This window comes from Coregonus lavaretus, assembly GCF_964263955.1.
Source record: "Coregonus lavaretus genome assembly, contig: HAP1_SCAFFOLD_637, whole genome shotgun sequence".
NCBI lineage: Eukaryota > Metazoa > Chordata > Actinopteri > Salmoniformes > Salmonidae > Coregonus > Coregonus lavaretus.
This window is the reverse complement of record NW_028166336.1, coordinates 221,133-241,010: the sequence shown is the minus strand read 5'-3', so window position 1 is coordinate 241,010 and position 19,878 is coordinate 221,133. Positions and strand designations below refer to the sequence as shown.

Here is a 19,878-nt window from a genome sequence, read left to right as displayed (position 1 = left end):
ACTTTTCCAGGTGAAGCGTAACATTTAAAATTTGCCCCATTGAAACCCAATGAGCAAACATTATAAAAACGATGTAATATTAAATGGTACGTATAGGAAATGAAGCTTGTTCAAAAACATCTAAATGGAATGCTGCATGCGCAGTTTCTCGTTTACTTCCGCGCAGTTTAGCGTACATTTATGATGAAGCAGAAGCAGCATGACCAAGCTTGTCTTGTAGTAGATGGCTAGCTAGAAGTTATCTTTCCAGTTGTCCCATTCGTTTTCAGTAAAGGGTATTTTCAAGAATGCCACCTAATGGGAAAGGTGCCAAGGATGGGGGGTGGCAAGGGAGGCAAAGGTTACTTTATTCTTCACTAAATCGACAAGGCATGTTGGATTGAGTACATGCTAACTAGCTAGCTAGCCAACTTTACAACACAGCCTGTGTGCAGTTAGCTTGCGGCTAGGTAGTTATCTCCATGTAAGTCATGGTATTGTGTTGAACGTTATCATTCGGGTGGAGACAAAGGGGAAAAAGAGGAGAAGAGGATAAAGGGAGGCACTTCTGTTAAGGTAGCTAGCGAGATAGCTACCTATGTTAGCTAGTCTATACAATGCCACACCATACTGTACTGTCTTTGGCTACACTGTGTGTGTGTGTGTGTTCGTTCTCATGTAAGCAAAGACAGCTAACTAAATTGACTAGCCATGTTGTTTTGATGTATTCCCCAGGTCAGACATATCCTGTGTGAGAAACATGGTAAATGCATGGAGGCGATGGAGAAACTGAAGGCTGCGGTTCGCTTCAGTGAAGTGGCCTCACAGTACAGTGAAGACAAAGCCAGACAAGGGGTAAGAGAGCAGTTCCCATGCACCAACTAACAGACATTCACCCTTACGATCACTTAAAGGTGTATTGGTTTATTATGGTAGTGTAATGTATTGGTTTATCATGTAGTTGGAATAGGGTGCTGTCTGCTAGTACCCAAAAGATCCACTGGGTGGCATCCTCTATGTCTTGCTGTCTATCACTTAATCGTTTTTCAATAATATTGTTAGGTGAGAGAACTTGGGTGTATTCATTAGTTGCAGATTGTTGCACAACTTTTGGTAACAGAAACCGTTTACTCTATGAGCCAAACAGACGCAAACGAAACGGGAGGGACCTACCTGAATCTGTCCAATAGAAACTCTAATTTCCGTTGTTTTCCCTTTGGAGTGAATGGTTTCTGTTGCAAAGCATTTTGCAAAAGTGTCTGACTTATGAATACACCCCTGTTTTAGCCTTTTTGTATGACTGTGGCAATATTGACTGTACTGTTATCCTGGTTGTGACAGGGTGATCTGGGCTGGATGACAAGAGTCTCTATGATCGGACTCTTCCAGGACGCTGCCTTCGCCCTACCCAACAGCACCATGGACAAACCCATTTACACAGACCCCCCCCCTGTCAAGACCAAGTTTGGCTACCACATCATCATGGTGGAAGGAAATAAATGACTGGAAGGAAAATATCCACTACTCTTCACTTTGACATTGGGACACTTGAGGGAGTGTGCAATTCTGTCGGAGGAGAATCAATCATTCGGTCGTTTAATTTCTCTGCCTGCTTTTCTTCATTTCTTGCATCATTTCTTCCTAGTAATGGCACAACAAAAGCTAACAATGAAATGCTCCGTAAAGAGAGACACACGGGCTAATAAGATGTATGAACTCCTGTCTGTACATAAAAGGTGGTGAAATTTGTACACTGCTGGTCAATTAAACATTGTAAGATGTCCAGGGGTGAAATTAGATTACATTTCTTACCGGTACGGGACACCCAAGTGCGCGCACAGGTTTTTTTTTAATACTACAAAAATTACAGGGTAGCCTACTCTGCTGTCACTGACAAACAGATCAATAAAAACGTTGTTGTCTGATCCATATAATTGGCCTACGAGAAGGGGAGACACAAATACAATATGACATCCATCTAACCTGCAGGAGGAAATTATTGTCCAAAAACAAACAAAAGTGGCACTGACTCAATGATAAAGACAGTGAATATGCACATTCACTGGGGATATGGCCTGTGTTCTCCGCTGGTGCCAATAAAATAGGCTACTGTTCAATCAATTCAGTTAAGAATTGTGATAACTAAAAGACAGATTGGAGTCTCTTCATTGTCATCTCTTTACAACAATAGCCCATTTGCTTTCCAAACAGTTTTTCTGCGATTGTATTTTTAAATATTGCGATATGCCTGGCTGGGTCTCTGCTTTTCACTGACAGTCGCAACTCAACAATCATCTACACTGAACAAAAATCTAAACGCAACATGTAAAGTGTTGGTCCCATGTTTCATGAGTTGAAATAAAAGATCCCAGAAATGTTCTATATGCACAAAAAGCTTATTTCTCTCATTTTGTGCACACATTTGTTTACATCCCTGTTAGTGAGCATTTTATACTTTGTCAAGATAATCCATCCACCTGACAGGTGTGGCATATCAAGAAGTTAATTAAATAGCATGGTCATTACACAGGTGCACCTTGTGCTGGGGACAATAAAAGGCCACAAAAAAGTTTTGTCACACAACATAATGGCATAGATGTCTCAAGTTTTGAGGGAGTGTGCAATTAGCATGCTGCCTGCGGGAATGTCCACCTGAGCAGTTGCCAGAGAATTGAATGTTCATTTCTCTACCATAAGCCGCCTCCAACGTCATTTTAGAAAATTTGGCAGTACGTCCAACCGGCCTCACAATCACAGACCACGTGTAAACGCCAGCCCAGGACCTCCACATCCGGCTTCTTCACCTGCGGGATCGTCGGGGGGAGCTGAGGAGTATTTCTGTGTGTAATAATGCCCTTTTGCAGGGAAAAACTCATTCTGACTGGCTGTGCCTGGCTCCCTAGTGGGTTGGCCTATACCCTCCCAGGCCCACCCATGGCTGCGCCCCTGCCCAGTTATAGGAAATCCATAGATTACAACCTAATGTATTTATTTCCAGTTTTTCTCAATTGCTAAAACACAATTTCTGAAACCTTGCTCCATTTCCTGAAAACATTAAACACAAAACCTCATCTTCAAGCACTATTTACGAAACCTCTGACTCCTCTCGCAAAATGAATCATTCGTCTCAAAACAGTTTTACCTGTGTTCAAAATCAAACACTGTTCTCAAATCATAAACAAAGTGATCAAAATGATATACACTCTCAAGCAGTTACTAAACAATACACAGAAAAATAGAAAACACATTGTTCAAAACATACAGTTCTCAGGGAGAAGTACATTTTTAATCTCAAAACAAATGTCATATGTTTCCGTCATTGTCTTTTGATGAACGAAAACATGTTCTATCATTGTAGCTCAAAATTGATCAGAAATTACTACTTTTGTTTTTTGTTCTTCCTCCTCCTTGTACCCCTATTTTTACAGTTCTGTACCCTGCATCTCACAAACTTGTCCTTTGTCTCTGTGATACTGTAATTCTTGTTCTTTGTTGATATGAACCTGCAACCAGTCAAAATCTATTGCGCAGTCAGTACTGTTAACAAATGGAAAGCACAATGTTCAGGGCCATACAATGTGTCCATTGTACAGTATACAGCCTACAATGCACTGTACTACAGTATACAATACTAAAAGGGACAAAAATCAATGGAGTAAACATGTGATCAATGTGCTTCTTCTTGTCTTTGGGCTGGGTCAGGCCAGAGCACTTCGTCGACATCACAAGCAATATTGTCCCTCCTGAGGCAACGGGGGAAGAAGCCTCTTGTGTGCCGTATCCAGCCCTGACATGATTCCTCACATATATCACCACAGGTTAAATCCATGGCTTGCAGCAGATTTACTCTGGTGTAGGGTTGTCTATCATACACTTTCCATCTCCAAGAGGAGAAAAACTCCTCAATCGGATTCAGGAAAGGCGAGTATGGAGGGAGGTACAAGGTCATAAACTGCCCATTGATGTTAAACCATTCCCTTACCTGAGCAGCTCGGTGGAAACTGACATTGTCCCACACTATCACATAGGTGGGAATGGGATTCTCATTTAGCTCTTGACCCTGCTGCTCTTGAACCTGCTGCTCAAATAAAATATATCTTAGATTGGCAATAAATCTTAGAAGGTGCTGGGTGTTATATGGCCCGAGTGTAACATGGTGATGTAGAACACCATGGTTGCTGATAGCAGCACAGATTGTGACATTGCCGCCTCGTTGACCAGGGACTTCAACAATGGCCCGCTGTCCAATCATGTTTCGGCCTCTCCTTCTTCTCTTTGTTAGATTGAAGCCTGCTTCATTGACAAAGATGAACTCATGGGGTCTGTCCAAGGATTCCAAGTCAAATATTGTCTGTGTAGAAATACAATATACTGTATGTAGGATTTTGTAAGTCGTACAGAGACAGTGCTATACTGTAGAGTACAATTAGGCCTACTGTATGCACTTCTGATTCACATACATTGTATGTACTGAAGAGTAATGTCATTCACATAGTATGTGTTAGTACTGTAGACAATCTGGATTACAGTAAATGTTTCTGAATGTACACTTACTTGCACATACTGAGCTCACAGTTCTTTCACCCTTGGTGAGTTGCGCTCAAAAAGTACTCTGTATACTTGTTTCATTTGCATCCTGTTACGATGGAGGACACGGTCAATTGTGGAAATGCTCACACTGTCGATTCCCTGGAAGTGTGTGTTGTCTTGTATCACTCGTTCCTGGATTTCTCTGAGTCGTATTGCATTATCTAGAAGGACCATGCAAACTATAACGGCCTCTTGCTCCCGAGTGAATATAGCTGTCCTTCCACCTGCATGTGGCAGCATGCAGGTGTAGTTGTAGTTGTGTAGTTACAAAACATATTCATGCAGTACAATACATACAGTGATTAACTTTACAAATGTCTATTGAAACAGCTGCATATAGTGTAGTACAGTAAATTTGCAATTACAAAAATACAGTAGTATACTGTACCTGTTCTCTTCTCTGAATGTCCTTACTATGGTGGACACAGAAAATCGGCTCAAATTGGGTTGCACTCTAAGTCCTGCTTCCCTCATTGTCAGTTCATGGACAAGAACATGGTCTATGACTGTTGCTTTAATTTCATCAGATATTTCCACTCTTTGTCTTCCTCTTCCTCTTCATCCTCCTCTTCCTCTTTCTTGCCCTCCTCCTCCTCCTCTTCCTCCTCGTCGCCCACCTCGCATACGCACTCGTCCTCGTCCTCTCACATTGTTTCTTCTATCCATTCTCAGACTTTCTCCTTCCCACCTTCAACAACCTGTTTGCTCTCTGAACTGGCTTATATTGGTTGTGTCGCATCATTTGAAACAGGTTAAATCAATTTTGAGTGGTTGTGTTCAATCAATGACATGTGTTCTCTATTTGTATTTGATTGTTGCCACTTGTGTTTACCAGTATGGATGACATGTGCATTAGAGTGCAGAATGTGTTTTGAGAATGAGGATGTATTTAGAGTTTTGCTGAAAAGTCTAAGTGAGATCTGCAAATTGTGTTTTACCATGTGAAATGGTTTAAGGTATTGACAACAGACTGCATAATTAGCTAAAGTCCAGGCAACTGAGAACTTTGTTCAGCCAATGGGTTTTAGTGTTTTAGCAATTGAGAAAAACTGTAAATTGACTGATTTCCTTATATGAACTGTAAGTCAGCAAATTCTTGCATGTTGCATTTATATTTTTGTTCAGTATATTTCAGTGGTCACCAACCTTTTCTGAGTCAAGATCACTCGCAGTCAAAAAGCAAGTCAAGATTTACCGCTCAGATTCTTTTTTAAAAACATGACTTGTAAATGTAACATTAACCTAATTAAAACTGTTGTGTATGAATGAGGTTTGTGCAGTAGGCCTAATACATTATCACAGCATATTGGCTATATGCCTGGCCTGCCAATATTGTTATTCTCAGACCATATTATATTTCAAAACTCGAGCTTTAATAACAAAATAGAGGTCAAATAATGACGTCAGTGAACTTCATGTCGCGAGTTTCCGAGTTGGATGACCGTTCAAAACGATGTTTCCCAGTCGGATCTATTTTTTCCCAGTTGTCTTGAACACGGCATGAGTCAGTGGAGGGAGGGAGAGAACAGCCGAGGGTCCGCCTCTCACGGTCCCTGCTCTCTCCTTCCTTTCCTCCAGTGAGACTGACCAGAGAGAGTGGACTGTCTTCCACCTGATGATAAAACTCGAGTCGCACCGCATCTGCCTCAGGCATAAATTAATGTTATTCCTATGACCAGAGAAAGTGAAATACTCCTCGATATTAAAATAGACAATTAGACGAGCTGCTAATAATAATAATAAAAACACAGGGCTATCGATACACTTGGCTACTCATTCGTTGCAACTACAGTGAGAGTGGAAGTAGACAGAAGCGCGTTTCATGTTACGTAATAGCAATTAATAAAAACAGTGACATTGTTGAATAAAACTTAGACATGAACTCCGTCATAAAAACAGCAGCTCTTTGCGCTATTATTTGACAGTCTCTCTCTGTTCATATTTTTAAAAGTTATGAAATCTCACGTAGGCTAGTATCAAACTTTGCTACGCCCGAACCTTGGAAACTGTAGGGAGGCACGATGATTTGAGCTATGCGATTGGCCAGGGCAGTAGGCTCACTCGATTTAGCCACAGATCTGCCGGTCCGCCAGGTAAACAGAGTTAGTCATTTCAGACAAATGAAATGGTTCAAAATGCGAACACCTTGCCTACCCAGGTCGCAGGACTTCTGAATCAAGTGCAACAGCGCAATACGAAAGAAAAAAATGAGCGCACCCGGCAGTGGCGATTTTAGCATGTCAATCTTGGTGGGGCAAACTCAACATGTATATTTTTATGCATGCCAGCAAAGCAGCTACACAACACAACACAACACAACACTAAACAATACATGAATTGCACTATAATGGTGACAAGCGGTGCCCACGAACTGCTAGCGCCTACATAAAGCTGTCTCAACAGCAGAGCTTTATTTTCAGCACCATGGAGTGAATCCTTACACTCTAAAAAGTCAAGGTTCCTGGAGGACCCTTTAGGGGGTTCTTCAAATTGAAACTGTGGGGGAACCCCTATAAGATCTTCGAAGAACTCTTTAAAAGGGTTCTTCAAAGAACCCCTTTCAATGGATCCTCAAATAACCTTTTGAGATAAATTTTTGAACTACTCCCCCCTCCCCTATTATTATTAGTAATACGCTTAACAATAACAACAATAACACAATATCTTAGTTGTCAGTGTTTATTAGGATTTTAGTGGCAAAGCAGAATAAAAAAATCTAAATATAAGGTAAACTCCCGGCAGAGCCAATGTGTATATCCTTTGGCATGTTGATGTTAATGTGTTGATGTTCTCCATATCCATAGCCAGAATGATTTTGCAGTGCATGGTGATCAAACAGGTTTCCTGTTATATTCATCAGAGGTGTAGGGGGGGTGAAGTCTGTGAATCCAAAAAATAGTAATTATACAGATGATTAACAAAACATGCACAGGACAGTATTCATACCTTAGCTTTTGTGGTAAATGTGGATGAATGAAACTATTTTGATAATGGTTTTCATACACATACCTTGTCCATAATGTAGAGGCCTATGGGATTTTCCTTGAAGAGGTAAGGGGGGAGGATTGTACACTACTGGTCAAAAGTTTTAGAACACCTACTCATTCAAGGGTTTTTCTTTATTTTTACTATATTCTACATTGTATAATAATAGTGAAGACATTAAAACTATGAAATTTACATTTTAGCAGACGCTCTTATCCAGAGCGACTTACAGTTAGTGAATACACATTTTTTTTATTTTTTTTATACTGCCCCCCCGTGGGAATCGAACCCACAACCCTGGCGTTGCAAACGCCATGCTCTATCAACTGAGCTACATCCCTGCCGGCCATTCCCTCCCCTACCCTGGGCCAATTGTGCGCCGCCCATGAGTCTCCCGGCCACGGCCGGCTGCGACAGAGCCTGGATTCGAACCAGGATCTCTGCGATGCAGTGCCTTAGACCACTGCGCCACTCAGGAGGTAATACATATGGAATCATGTAGTAACCCAAAAAGTGTTAAACAAATCAAAATATATTTTATATTTGAGATTCTTCAAATAGCCACCCTTTGCCTTGATGACAGCTTTGCACACTCTTGGCATTCTCTAAACCAGCTTCATGAGGTAGTCACCTGGAATGCATGTCAATTAACAGGTGTGCCTTCTTAAAAGTTAATTTGTGAAATTTCTTTCCTTCTTAATGCGTTTGAGCCAATCAGTTGTGTTGTGATAATTTGGTAAGAGACCAAGTCCATATTAGGGCAAGAACAGCTCAAATAAGCAAAGAGAAATGACAGTCCATCATTACTTTAAGACATGAAGGTCAGTCAATACGGAACATGTCAAGAACTTTTAAAGTTTCTTGAAGTGCAGTAGCAAAAATTCATCAAGCGCTATGATGAAACTGGCTCTCATGAGAACCGCCACAGGAATGGAAGACCCAGAGTTACTTCTGCTGCAGAGGATAAGTTCATTAGAGTTACCAGCCTCAGAAATTGCAGCCCAAATAAATGCTTCACAGAGTTCAAGTCACAGACACATCTCAACATCAACTGTTCAGAGGAGACTGTGTGAATCAGCCCTTCATGGTCGAATTGCTGCAAGGAAACCACTACTAAAGGACACCAATAAGAAGACGAGATTTGCTTGGGCCAAGAAACACAAGCAATGAACATTAGACCGGTGGAAATGTATCCTTTGGTCTGGAGTCCAAATGTGAGATTTTTGGTTCCAACCACCGTGTCTTTGTGAGACGCGGTGTGGGTGAACGGATGATCTCCGCATGTGTATTTCCCACCGTAAAGCATGGAGGAGGAGGTGTTATGGTGTGGGGGTGCTTTGCTGGTGACACTGTCTGTGATTTATTTAGAATTCAAGGCACACTTAACCAGCATGGCTACCACAGCATTCTGCAGCGATACGCCATCCCATCTGGTTTGGGCTTAGTGGGACTATCATTTGTTTTTTAACAGGACAATGACCCAACACACCTCCAGGCTGTGTAAGGGCTATTTGACCGAGAAGGAGAGTGATGGAGTGCTGCATCAGATGACCTGGCCTCCACAATCCCCCGACCTCAACCAAATTGAGATGGTTTGGGATGAGTCGGACCGCAGAGTGAAGGAAAAGCAGCCAACAAGTGCTCAGCATATGTGGGAACTCCTTCAAGACTGTTGGAAAAGCATTCCAGGTGAAGCTGGTTGAGAGAATGCCAAGAGTGTGCAAAGCTGTCATCAAGGCAAAGGGTGGCTATTTGAAGAATCTCAAATATAAAATATATTTTGATTTGTTTAACACATTTTTGGTTACTACACAATTCCATTTGTGTTATTTCATAGTTTTGATGTCTTCACTATTATTCTACAATGTAGAAAATAGTACAAATAAAGAAAAACCCTTGAATGAGTAGGTGTTCTAAAACTTTTGACCGGTAGTGTACATGTGATCTGCATAACATACCAATACCAATTGACATACCTTTGTATGCCTCCTCGTCTGTAAACATGCAGACAAACACAAAAGTGAGCAGTTCAGTCATCTGCACCCAATACAGCTATCCTTCAACATATTCTTATAGCCTACATATTCTTACCTCTTTGTTGATTGATATCCATTGAATAGTATCCATTTACTGATTTTAGAAAGATTTGCACAAATATGTAAAGATAGATGGTATCATCATAAAACAATATCAATTTAGATCATACAAGGGACAACCTTATCTTAAATTGTGGAGATCTTTACATTTTTCAGTTACAATTGAAATCGGAAGTTTACATACACCTTAGCTAAATCCATTTAAACTCAGTTTTTCACAATTTCTGACATTTAATCCTAGTAGAAATTCCCTGTCTTAGGTCAGTTAGGATCACCACTTTATTTTAAGAATGTGAAATGTCCGAATAATAGTAGAGAGAATTATTTATTTCAGCTTTTATTTCACATTCCCAGTGGGTCAGAAGTTTACATACACTCAATTAGTATTTGGTAGCATTGCCTTTAAATTGTTTAACTTGGGTCAAATGTTTTGGGTAGCCTTCCACAAGCTTCCCACAATAAGTTGGGGGAATTTTGGCCCATTCCTCCTGACAGAGCTGGTGTAACTGAGTCAGGTTTGTAGGCCTCCTTGCTCGCACACGCTTTTTCAGTTCTGCCCACACATTTTCTATAGGATTGAGGTCAGGGCTTTGTGATGGCCACTCCAATACCTTGACTTTGTTGTCCTTAAGCCATTTTGCCACAACTTTGGAAGTATGCTTGGGGTCATTGTCCATTTGGAAGACCCATTTGCGACCAAACTTTAACTTCCTGACTGATGTCTTGAGCTGATCCAGTTTGTGATCGTGACCACCCACATCTGGTAGTACTTCTTCATGAAGGACTGTCCCTACCAGTTCCCCATCTTCATCTACATCATCGGCCTCTACGGCCTGGTCTTCCTCCTCCTCTTCCTCAACTTCTGGTACCACGCCTACACCAAGGGCAAGAGGCTGCCCAAGGTCCTTCAGGCTAAAACCTGGGCCGACCCCTACAACAAAACCAATGGCCAAAACAACAGTGAAATAACTAACGGGAATGGTTTCCATCACAACAAGGATGAGTGACAGGGTGTCCCCAGTTGGTAGAGCATGGCGCTTGCAACGCCAGGGTTGTGGGTTCGTTTCCCACAGGGGGCCAGAATGAAAATGTATGCACTCACTAACTGTAAGTCGCTCTGGATAAGAGCGTCTGCTAAATGACTGAAATGTAAATGTAAAATGTAATGTTGCTTCAATATATCCACATAATTTTCCTTCCTCATGATGGCATCTATTTTGTGAAGTGCACCAGTCCCTCCTGCAGCAAAGCACCCCCACAGCATGATGCTGCCACCCCGTGCTTCACGGTTGGGATGGTGTTTTTTGGCTTACAAGCAACCCCCTTTTTCCTCCAAACATAACAATGGTCATTATGGCCAAACAATTCTATTTTTGTTTCATCAGACCAGAGGACATTTCTAAAAAAAGTACGATCTTTGTCCCCATGTGCAGTTGCAAACCTTAGTCTGGCTTTTTTATGGCGGTTTTGGAGCAGTGGCTTCTTCCTTGCTGAGCGGCCTTTCAGGTTATGTCGATATAGGACTCGTTTTACTGTGGATATAGATATTTTTGTACCTGTTTCCTCCAGCATCTTCACAAGGTCCTTTGTTGTTGTTCTGGGATTGATTTGCACTTTTCGCACCAAAGTACGTTCATCTCTAGGAGACAGAACGTGTCTCCTTCCTGAGCGGTATGACGGCTGCGTGGTCCCATGGTGTTTATACTTGCGTACTATTGTTTGTACAGATGAACGTGGAACCTTCAGGCATTTGGAAATTGCTCCCAAGGATGAACCGGACTTGTGGAGGTCTACAATTTTTTTTCTGAGGTCTTGGCTGATTTCTTTATTTTTCCCATGATGTCAAGCAAAGAGGCACTGAGTTTGAAGATAGGCCTTGAAATACATCCACAGGTACACCTCTAATTGACTCAAATGATGTCAATTAGCCTATCAGAAGCTTCTAAAGCCAGGAATGGGCCAAAATTCACCCAACATATTGTGGGAAGCTTGTGGAAGACTACCCAAAACGTTTGACGCAAGTTAAACAATTTAAAGGTAATGCTACCAAATACTAATTGAGTGTTTGTAAACTTCTGAACCACTGGGAATGTGATGAAATAAATAAAAGCTGAAATAAATCATTCTCTCTACTATTATTCTGACATTTCACAATCTTAAAATAAAGTGGTGATCCTAACTGACATAAGACAGGGAATTTTTACAAGGATTAAATGTCAGGAATTGTGAAAAACAGAGTTTACATTTGTTTGACCTAATCAAGGTCTTGGTTAGAAACATCCAATTAGTTTAATTTGGTGTTAGTTAGAGCAGGGCTGGAGCAAAAGCATATACACCGTGTATCTGTTCAGGAGAAGGGTTGGCTACCCCTTGACCTAAGCCAAAGTCGCCAACATTCCACTGTTTTAATAGCCTCAGTCGGTGCCAGTCATGTTTCTGCTTCAGCTGACTTGTCATTTTGTGGCACCCTATTCCCTATGTAGTGCACTGCTTTTGACCAGAGCCCTATGTGACTTGGTCAAAAGTAGTGCACTACAAAGGGAATAGGGTGTAATTTGGGATGCAGATATACAGTGAGGGAAAAAAGTATTTGATCCCCTGCTGATTTTGTACATTTGCCCACTGACAAAGAAATGATCAGTCTACAATTTTAATGGTAGGTTTATTTGAACAGTGAGAGACAGAATAACAACAAAAAAATCGAGAAAAACGCATGTAAAAAATGTTATAAATTGATTTGCATTTTAATTAGGGAAATAAGTATTTGACCCCTCTGCAAAACATGACTTAGTACTTGGTGGCAAAACCCTTGTTGGCAATCACAGAGGTCAGACGTTTCTTGTAGTTGGCCACCAGGTTTGCACACATCTCAGGAGGGATTTTGTCCCACTCCTCTTTGCAGATCTTCTCCAAGTCATTAAGGTTTCTCCCTCCACAGATTTTCTATGGGATTAAGGTCTGGAGACTGGCTAGGCCACTCCAAGACCTTAATGTGCTTCTTCTTGAGCCACTCCTTTGTTGCCTTGGCCATGTGTTTTGGATCATTGTCATGCTCGAATACCCATCCACGACCCTTTTTCAATGCCCTGGCTGAGGGAAGGAGGTTCTCACCCAAGATTTGACGGTACATGGCCCCGTCCATCGTCCCTTTGATGCGGTGAAGTTGTCCTGTCCCCTTAGCAGAAAAACACCCCCAAAGCATAATGTTTCCACCTCCATGTTTGACGGTGGGGATGATGTTCTTGGGGTCATAGGCAGCATTCCTCCTCCTCCAAACACGGCGAGTTGAGTTGATGCCAAAGAGCTCCATTTTAGTCTCATCTGACCACAACACTTTCACCCAGTTCTCCTCTGAATCATTCAGATGTTCATTGGCAAACTTCATTAACATTAACATTTTAGTCATTTAGCAGACGCTCTTATCCAGAGCGACTTACAGTTAGTGAGTGCATACATTATTTTTTTATTTTTCATACTGGCCCCCTGTGGGAATCGAACCCACAACCCTGGCGTTGCAAACGCCATGCTCTGCCAACTGAGCTACATCCCTGCCGGCCATTCCCTCCCCTACCCTGGACGACGCTGGGCCAATTGTACGCCACTCCATGGGTCTCCCGGTCGTGGCCGGCTACTTCAGACGGGCATGTATATGTGCTTACTTGAGCAGGGGGACCTTGAGGGCGCTGCAAGATTTCAGTCCTTCATGGCGTAGTGTGTTACCAATTGTTTTCTTGGTGACTATGGTCCCAGCTGCCTTGAGATCATTGACAAGATCCTCCCGTGTAGTTCTGGGCTGATTCCTCACTGTTCTCATGATCATTGCAACTCCACGAGGTGAGATCTTGCATGGAACCCCAGGCCGAGGGAGATTGACAGTTATTTTGTGTTTCTTCCATTTGCGAATAATCGCACCAACTGTTGTCACCTTCTCACCAAGCTGCTTGGCGATGGTCTTGTAGCCTTTCCAGCTTTGTGTAGGTCTACAATATTGTCCCTGACATCCTTGGAGAGCTCTTTGGTCTTGGCCATGGTGGAGAGTTTGGAATCTGATTGATTGATAGCTTCTGTGGACAGGTGTCTTTTATACAGGTAACAAACTGAGATTAGGAGCACTCCCTTTAAGAGTGTGCTCCTAATCTCAGCTCGTTACCTGTATAAAATACACCTTGGAGCCAGAAATCTTTCTGATTGAGAGGGGGTCAATTACTTATTTCCCTCATTAAAATGCAAATTAATTTATAACATTTTTGACATGTGTTTTTCTGGATTTTTTTTATTTATTCTGTCTCTCACTGTTCAAATAAACCTACCATTAAAATTCTAGACTGATCATTTCTTTGTCAGTGGGCAAACGTACAAAATCAGCAAGGGATCAAATACTTTTTTCCCTCACTATAGTGTTGTTCAACAGAGAAACCGTTAGGTACCCAGGCTAGTGTGTGGGTGGAAAGAATATCCCTATTAACCAGTTCTTTGCGCTAATAATGTACTTGTAAAAAACATTGCACTCAAGCACGTCCAGTTCTGCCCTCCATCGTTGTCATTAGGAAAAGACACTGATGAGTCTGAACTGTAGATGGGGAAATTATTTATTGGGAAATCAAACTTGAAGCTGATCCAGTGTTATAGAAATGTTATATGAAAGTATGCTACTTTCACTAACAAACAAATTGAACATTAAGAAAATGGATCCATTCCAACAGTCAGCGCTTACCTGCCATTCCAACCTCTTTGTACCCGTTTTGAATATCTATGTATCTTTCTCTCTGCGTTCTGTAAATACGTTGCTCATCAGATTTGGTCAATGATAGTTGAGACAGTTCTGCTTCCCTCTAGTGGTAAAATGGCAGTAGCGATATTACTGTGCCTTCCAATGCTCACTTCCCAGTGTCTGGTTATATTTATTTAGAATAATGTTACATCCATCCATTGCTTTAGAAAAGGCATATTTTGATAGACTAAATAAGCATTGAGACTTGAACAATTCGGTTTATTTAACTTTTCTGTACATTCTTTCCATATCAAACATGTTATTTGGTTCTCAAAAAGAAATGAGGACCAAGGCACTCTTCATATAATTAATTAGAATGCCTTTATTAGTATGGCATGTTCAATAGAAACAATATTAGTTTTTTATCCGACGCGTTTCGGCTGCATGGCCTTCGTCAGGGAGTACAAAGAAATAATACAATGTCCTCTTTTGAACAGCTTTTCCAATTAGCCCTAATTTGAAGAGGGAGTGGTTACAAAGTTGATTGGACACACCTAGTAAGCAATACTATACACATTAAAAAGTGAAATACTGTAACTATGTTATCATACAAATACAACTCCAAGTTATAAGTATCAGAACACTTAGAAAGGTAGTTCTAACCTTAAATATGACTGGGAAAAGTGTGAAAAATAAGAAAGCAATATATACCAGCAAAACATGAACAACAGTCTAAACATAGCTGAGGGCAAATGAGCACAATGTCCACTAGATGACAGCAAATGGACCTATCACAACCCTACAGGAAGGGTGAGAAATCCATATCTTCATTTAAACCAGGGTATTTAGTGGCCTGTAGTTTGTAAATCCAAAAACGTTCCCTTTGGTTTAACTGTTTCAGACGGTCCCCTTTTCTAATAGAGGCCGGAATATGATCAATACCCATAGCTTGTAGGGAGGCAGGGTTACCATGGTGTAAGGACTTGTAGTGCCTTGCCATGGGGTAGTCTTCATTGCCTACCCGTATAGCGTACTTGTGTTCCGCTAAGCGGTCTTGAAAGCGTATCTTTGTCCGTCCAATGTAGAACCCTTGCACTGTGGACATTCCAATCTATAGATGACATGAGTGGTTGTGCAGTTAATGAAATGCTTGACGTAATACTCATTTTTGGAAGCCGTGTCAACAAAATACTTTTTCTGTGCAATATTTCTGCAATGGTTGCTTGCACTGGTTGGTTACAGTTAAAAGAGCCCTTGGGTTTGTGGTCAAGGCACATTTTTTTGAGAGTCACGCGGAAGATAACTGTAGACTAATTTGTAATTTAAGGTAGGACATCTCTTAAAGCTTATGACTGGTGGCTCAGGAAAGACTTGGCATAGTAGCGTATCACTTTGGATGATTCCCCAATTATTTCTAATGATTATTTTAATGTTCTCTGCTTCAGTGCTGTATTTTGTAACAAAATACACTCTCTCTGAGGTATCACGAGGCACTCCCCTTCGCAACAAGTTCTCTCTGTCAAGTAATCCAGCCGATTCAAGAAGCGATTCTCCAATTCAGCAGATTTGACACTGTAGTCTGTTTCCTGATTGGAATTGGCCATATGGAATATTCTCTTTTAGCCTTTTGGGGTGGAAGCTGTCTGCCCTCAGAATGGTAGTCCCATCTGTAGGCTTCCTAAAGATTGATGTGTGCAAACAACCTTTGTCATTTTTACTAATGTCGAGGTCCAAAAAATGAATGTTATCCTCGCTGTACTCCATAGTTAGTTTGATGTTAGGATTAATGCTGTTAAGGTATTGGAAGGAAATAAGTCCATTTTCTGAGCCGGACCAAAACAGGCAAACATCAATATAGCGTCCCCACCATATAATCTGGTCAAAGAAATGGTTATTAGAAGGATCCAAAATGAAGTCATTTTCCCATTTACCCAAGTACAAACCAGCGTAGGAAGGGCTGTAGCAGGCTCCCATGGCATCCTTTGACCAAAGAGCACCTTCTGTCTACCAACATTTACTATTGTGTACTTTAGTAGGGCTTCCCTTCCTCCTCTTTCTATATGTTATTTGGTTCGTTTTGCTTAGCATATGTCGCACCAAACGTGTCACTCAGGAAACGTATATATATTATTCGGCATGTTTTCCTCTCAGGTTAAATGTATTATCTTGATCTCCAAATTATTACTAAATGTTTAAACCGTATCCTTCTGTGTGCACCTTATAACTCCACAGAGAACATACAGTCCATTAGCATTCCCTAACCCATAACGTTACTCCCTCTCTCAGAATAGGAACAGAGGTTTACATTCCACTGTAATGCACTGCATATTTAATTTGACTAGAACAATACCCACATAGGAAACAGCAATTCATGTTTCTTTACCCGAATACTGAAAGTAATGTTATGAGGCTTGTAAGATATTTTGACATAATGTATTCGTAAACAGTTATTTCATTCCAGGGGTCACATGCTTTGGGGGACATTGTGGTGAATAAAAATGTTTAGTATTTGACTACTTCGTTACATTTATTTTATTACAAAAGACTTTAGGCACACAGTACCTTCATTTCCATCAAAGAAAAGGACAGATTTACCATCTATTATAAGACTGGTACATACTGGCATAAAAAAAGACCAAACATCTTAAAGCAGGGTTCTACTCATTAGGCACCAAACAGACAAACTTGTCCAATAAGAAAACGCTTGTTTTTCGTAGCCCGTTGCAATTTGTTTTGCTATTGTGTGCCCTAATGAACAGGACCCTGAAACCAGATTAAAGTAGGCCTCAGCTATTCCAGTCCTGGAAGCGGAAACAGTCACTGGCGATCTTCCAGACAGGCTGATCACTGGTGGGCGACACCTGGGCTGTGAGGAGGAAGTTCTGATTGAAGTAGCGCTGCTTTTGTCCGTCAAACTTCACCTGTCCTGCCGTCACCACCAGCAGCGTGGTCTGGCCCTGGGTTGCCTGTTCTGTATGGGAATATGAAGAGGGGAAAGTGGTGTTGGCCTCGTTCCACCATCCTCATCACATTCTGTTTCTCTATTGTGTGATTATTTAAAATGGGTCTATATATTTCTACCTCTAAAAACATGTTCCCATGTTTAACGGAATTTATAATATCACGTGCATACGATTCAATCATTGTTTACATTGTAACTGAAGAAATCCCAATAAGAATTGAGGGAAAGAATCTCACCGTGCACTGGCTGACAGTCCAGAGTCTGGATACTGAACTCGCTGGAGGGAAGCGACTCAAAGAACTCCCCGAGAGCAGCCTGCCCTGACACAGCATTCCCATTCCAGACCAGGGTCGCTTTGTCCAGGTAGAGCCGCATCAAGTTCTGGGTGAAGATCAACAGTATGGGAGTTAGCCATCTAGCTACAGTTGAGATATTTCAAGACACTCACAAAGAAGTGTTTTCCCAAAGTAGGGATACCAAGGGAGGTGTTGGTACCTGTGGAACCGCTGTGGTTCAGTGCATTCACACAGAGCCCAGATGAATCAGTACCTACCCTCCTTTTCTTGTCCATGCAGTCATAATATATGTTGGTGAACTCCTCTGAATACCTGCATGACGCGTCAACGTGGGTCCTGAAATCCTGGAGAAGGGACAAGAGGTGTGATTGATTATGAATGACAGCCATTAACAAAAACTTGGTCAATACAGAGATATGCCTTAGAATCTTTTTTAGGGGGAATAGTCAGACCATATAATTAAATATTATAACTAATTTAATTCAATAGGATCTGTGTCAGACCATAGCAACCCTGCTGTTACAGGGCCAAGGGTTACAGCAGGGGTATGTGATTTTAGGTTTTAAAAAACACTTCAGGCCACTCTTGAATGTCTAAAACTAGATATAAAGTATGTAAAAATTATAATGGGCCTATCAGTTTTAAAATAACTGGCCTTTTTGTGGCCCGCAAATTGCTTCTGACGAATAAATTGGTCCCTAGAAAAATCTGTGCAGCCCTCCCCTGAATTTTGAAATCTCGATGTGGCCCTCCAGCTGAAATGATTGCCCACCCCTGGGTTACAGGGAGACCAGTCTTCCTCAGATCTAATTCAAATTATGGCACAGGAGGTAGTAGTGAGCTTGCGCTGTAAGAATGTCACTAGGTATCAGTTCACCATGATGAAGGCCTGTAGGTAGGTGGTAGTTCACCATGATGAAGGCCTGTAGGTAGGTGGCAGTTCACCATGATGAAGGCCTGTAGGTAGGTGGCAGTTCACCATGATGAAGGCCTGTAGGTAGGTGGCAGTTCACCATGATGAAGGCCTGTAGGTAGGTGGCAGTTCACCATGATGAAGGCCTGTAGGTAGGTGGCAGTTCACCATGATGAAGGCCTGTAGGTAGGTGGCAGTTCACCATGATGAAGGCCTTTAGGTAGGTGGCAGTGGGGTAACATCTCACAGCAAGAACTGGCAAATCTGGTGCAGTCCATGAGGAGATGCACTGCAGTACTTAATGCAGCTGGTGGCCACACCAGATACTGACTGTTACTTTTGACCCCCCCCCCCCTCCCCTCCTTTGTTCAGGGACACATTATTCAATTTCTGTTAGTCACGTCTGTGGAACTTTGTATGCCATTTAGCAGACGCTTTTATCCAAAGCGACTTACAGTCATGTGTGCATACATTTTTACGTATGGGTGGTTCCGGGGATCGAACCCACTACCCTGGCGTTACAAGAGCCATGCTCTACCAATTGAACTACAGAGAACTTGTTCAGTTTATGTCTCAGTTGTTGAATCTTGTTACGTTCATACAAACATTTACACATGTTAAGTTTGCTGAAAATAAACGGCTGCATTGGTGGCACCAGTGGGATAATCCCACAGTATCAGGCTTTTGTGAAGTGTCCCGCTGTTCACATTTAGGGTTTGTGAAGGTGTAGTGTAGGCCAAGTGGTGTAGTTAGGTATCTTTACAAATGTATAACCCAACAACTAAAAACGTAGCTACAACAAAGAACACGAGGCTAGCTAACGTTAGTTAGCTTATTCTAGTTAGCTAACTAGCCAATAAACTTACAACTGTTGCAGCCATAGCTGTAGAGCTTTTCTGTGGTATTTCCTTGTCGTCAAATGGACAGGCAATTTCTACATTTCAGAGATATATCATATACCACAGCACGCAACTTCAAAACCACGATGTTTATGAAAATGAGTGCGATTCAACATTATTTTTAAGTCGACGAGCGTGTGACGTAATTACTTCCGCTGGTCATACATCATGTTTCTTCAAAATAAAAGTCATTTGCACTCCCATCATTTCCAATCATATTGCAACACCATCATCTCCACAAACAAGTCTCCCCTATCCGACCCTACCAGTCTTCACACTACTGAAACACTGCAGCCCAATCAGAGCAGATCAACACTGAGTGGTTTCACCTACTCCCCCTATCTCAAACCTAGAATCATGGCCATCAACTCGGCCGCATACACTGACACATAATCAGTTAACCGCTTACATACTCTAACATTGAAATCTGGTAAATACACCCCTGCC

At 41.6% G+C, this 19,878-nt stretch overlaps 1 protein-coding gene and 1 pseudogene across 2 annotated transcripts; one reads left to right on the top strand and one right to left on the bottom strand.

Moving 5' to 3' along the window:
• Positions 1 to 214: 214 nt before the first annotated feature.
• On the top strand, positions 215 to 1,762 carry LOC311114862 (peptidyl-prolyl cis-trans isomerase NIMA-interacting 4-like; annotated as a pseudogene). Its single transcript has 4 exons — positions 215 to 340; positions 455 to 555; positions 715 to 834; positions 1,321 to 1,762. The product of its transcript is annotated as a peptidyl-prolyl cis-trans isomerase NIMA-interacting 4-like (transcript).
• Positions 1,763 to 16,780: 15,018 nt separating this feature from the next.
• Positions 16,781 to 19,599, bottom strand: LOC311114857 (NTF2-related export protein 2-like). Its single transcript, XM_084190087.1, has 4 exons — positions 19,399 to 19,599; positions 17,877 to 17,963; positions 17,560 to 17,704; positions 16,781 to 17,332 (listed from the first exon to the last, which is right to left on the bottom strand). The coding sequence occupies exons 1-4, from the start codon at positions 19,411 to 19,413 to the stop codon at positions 17,148 to 17,150; spliced, it is 432 nt and encodes a 143-aa protein (XP_084046213.1). The 5' UTR covers positions 19,414 to 19,599; the 3' UTR covers positions 16,781 to 17,147.
• Positions 19,600 to 19,878: the final 279 nt, after the last annotated feature.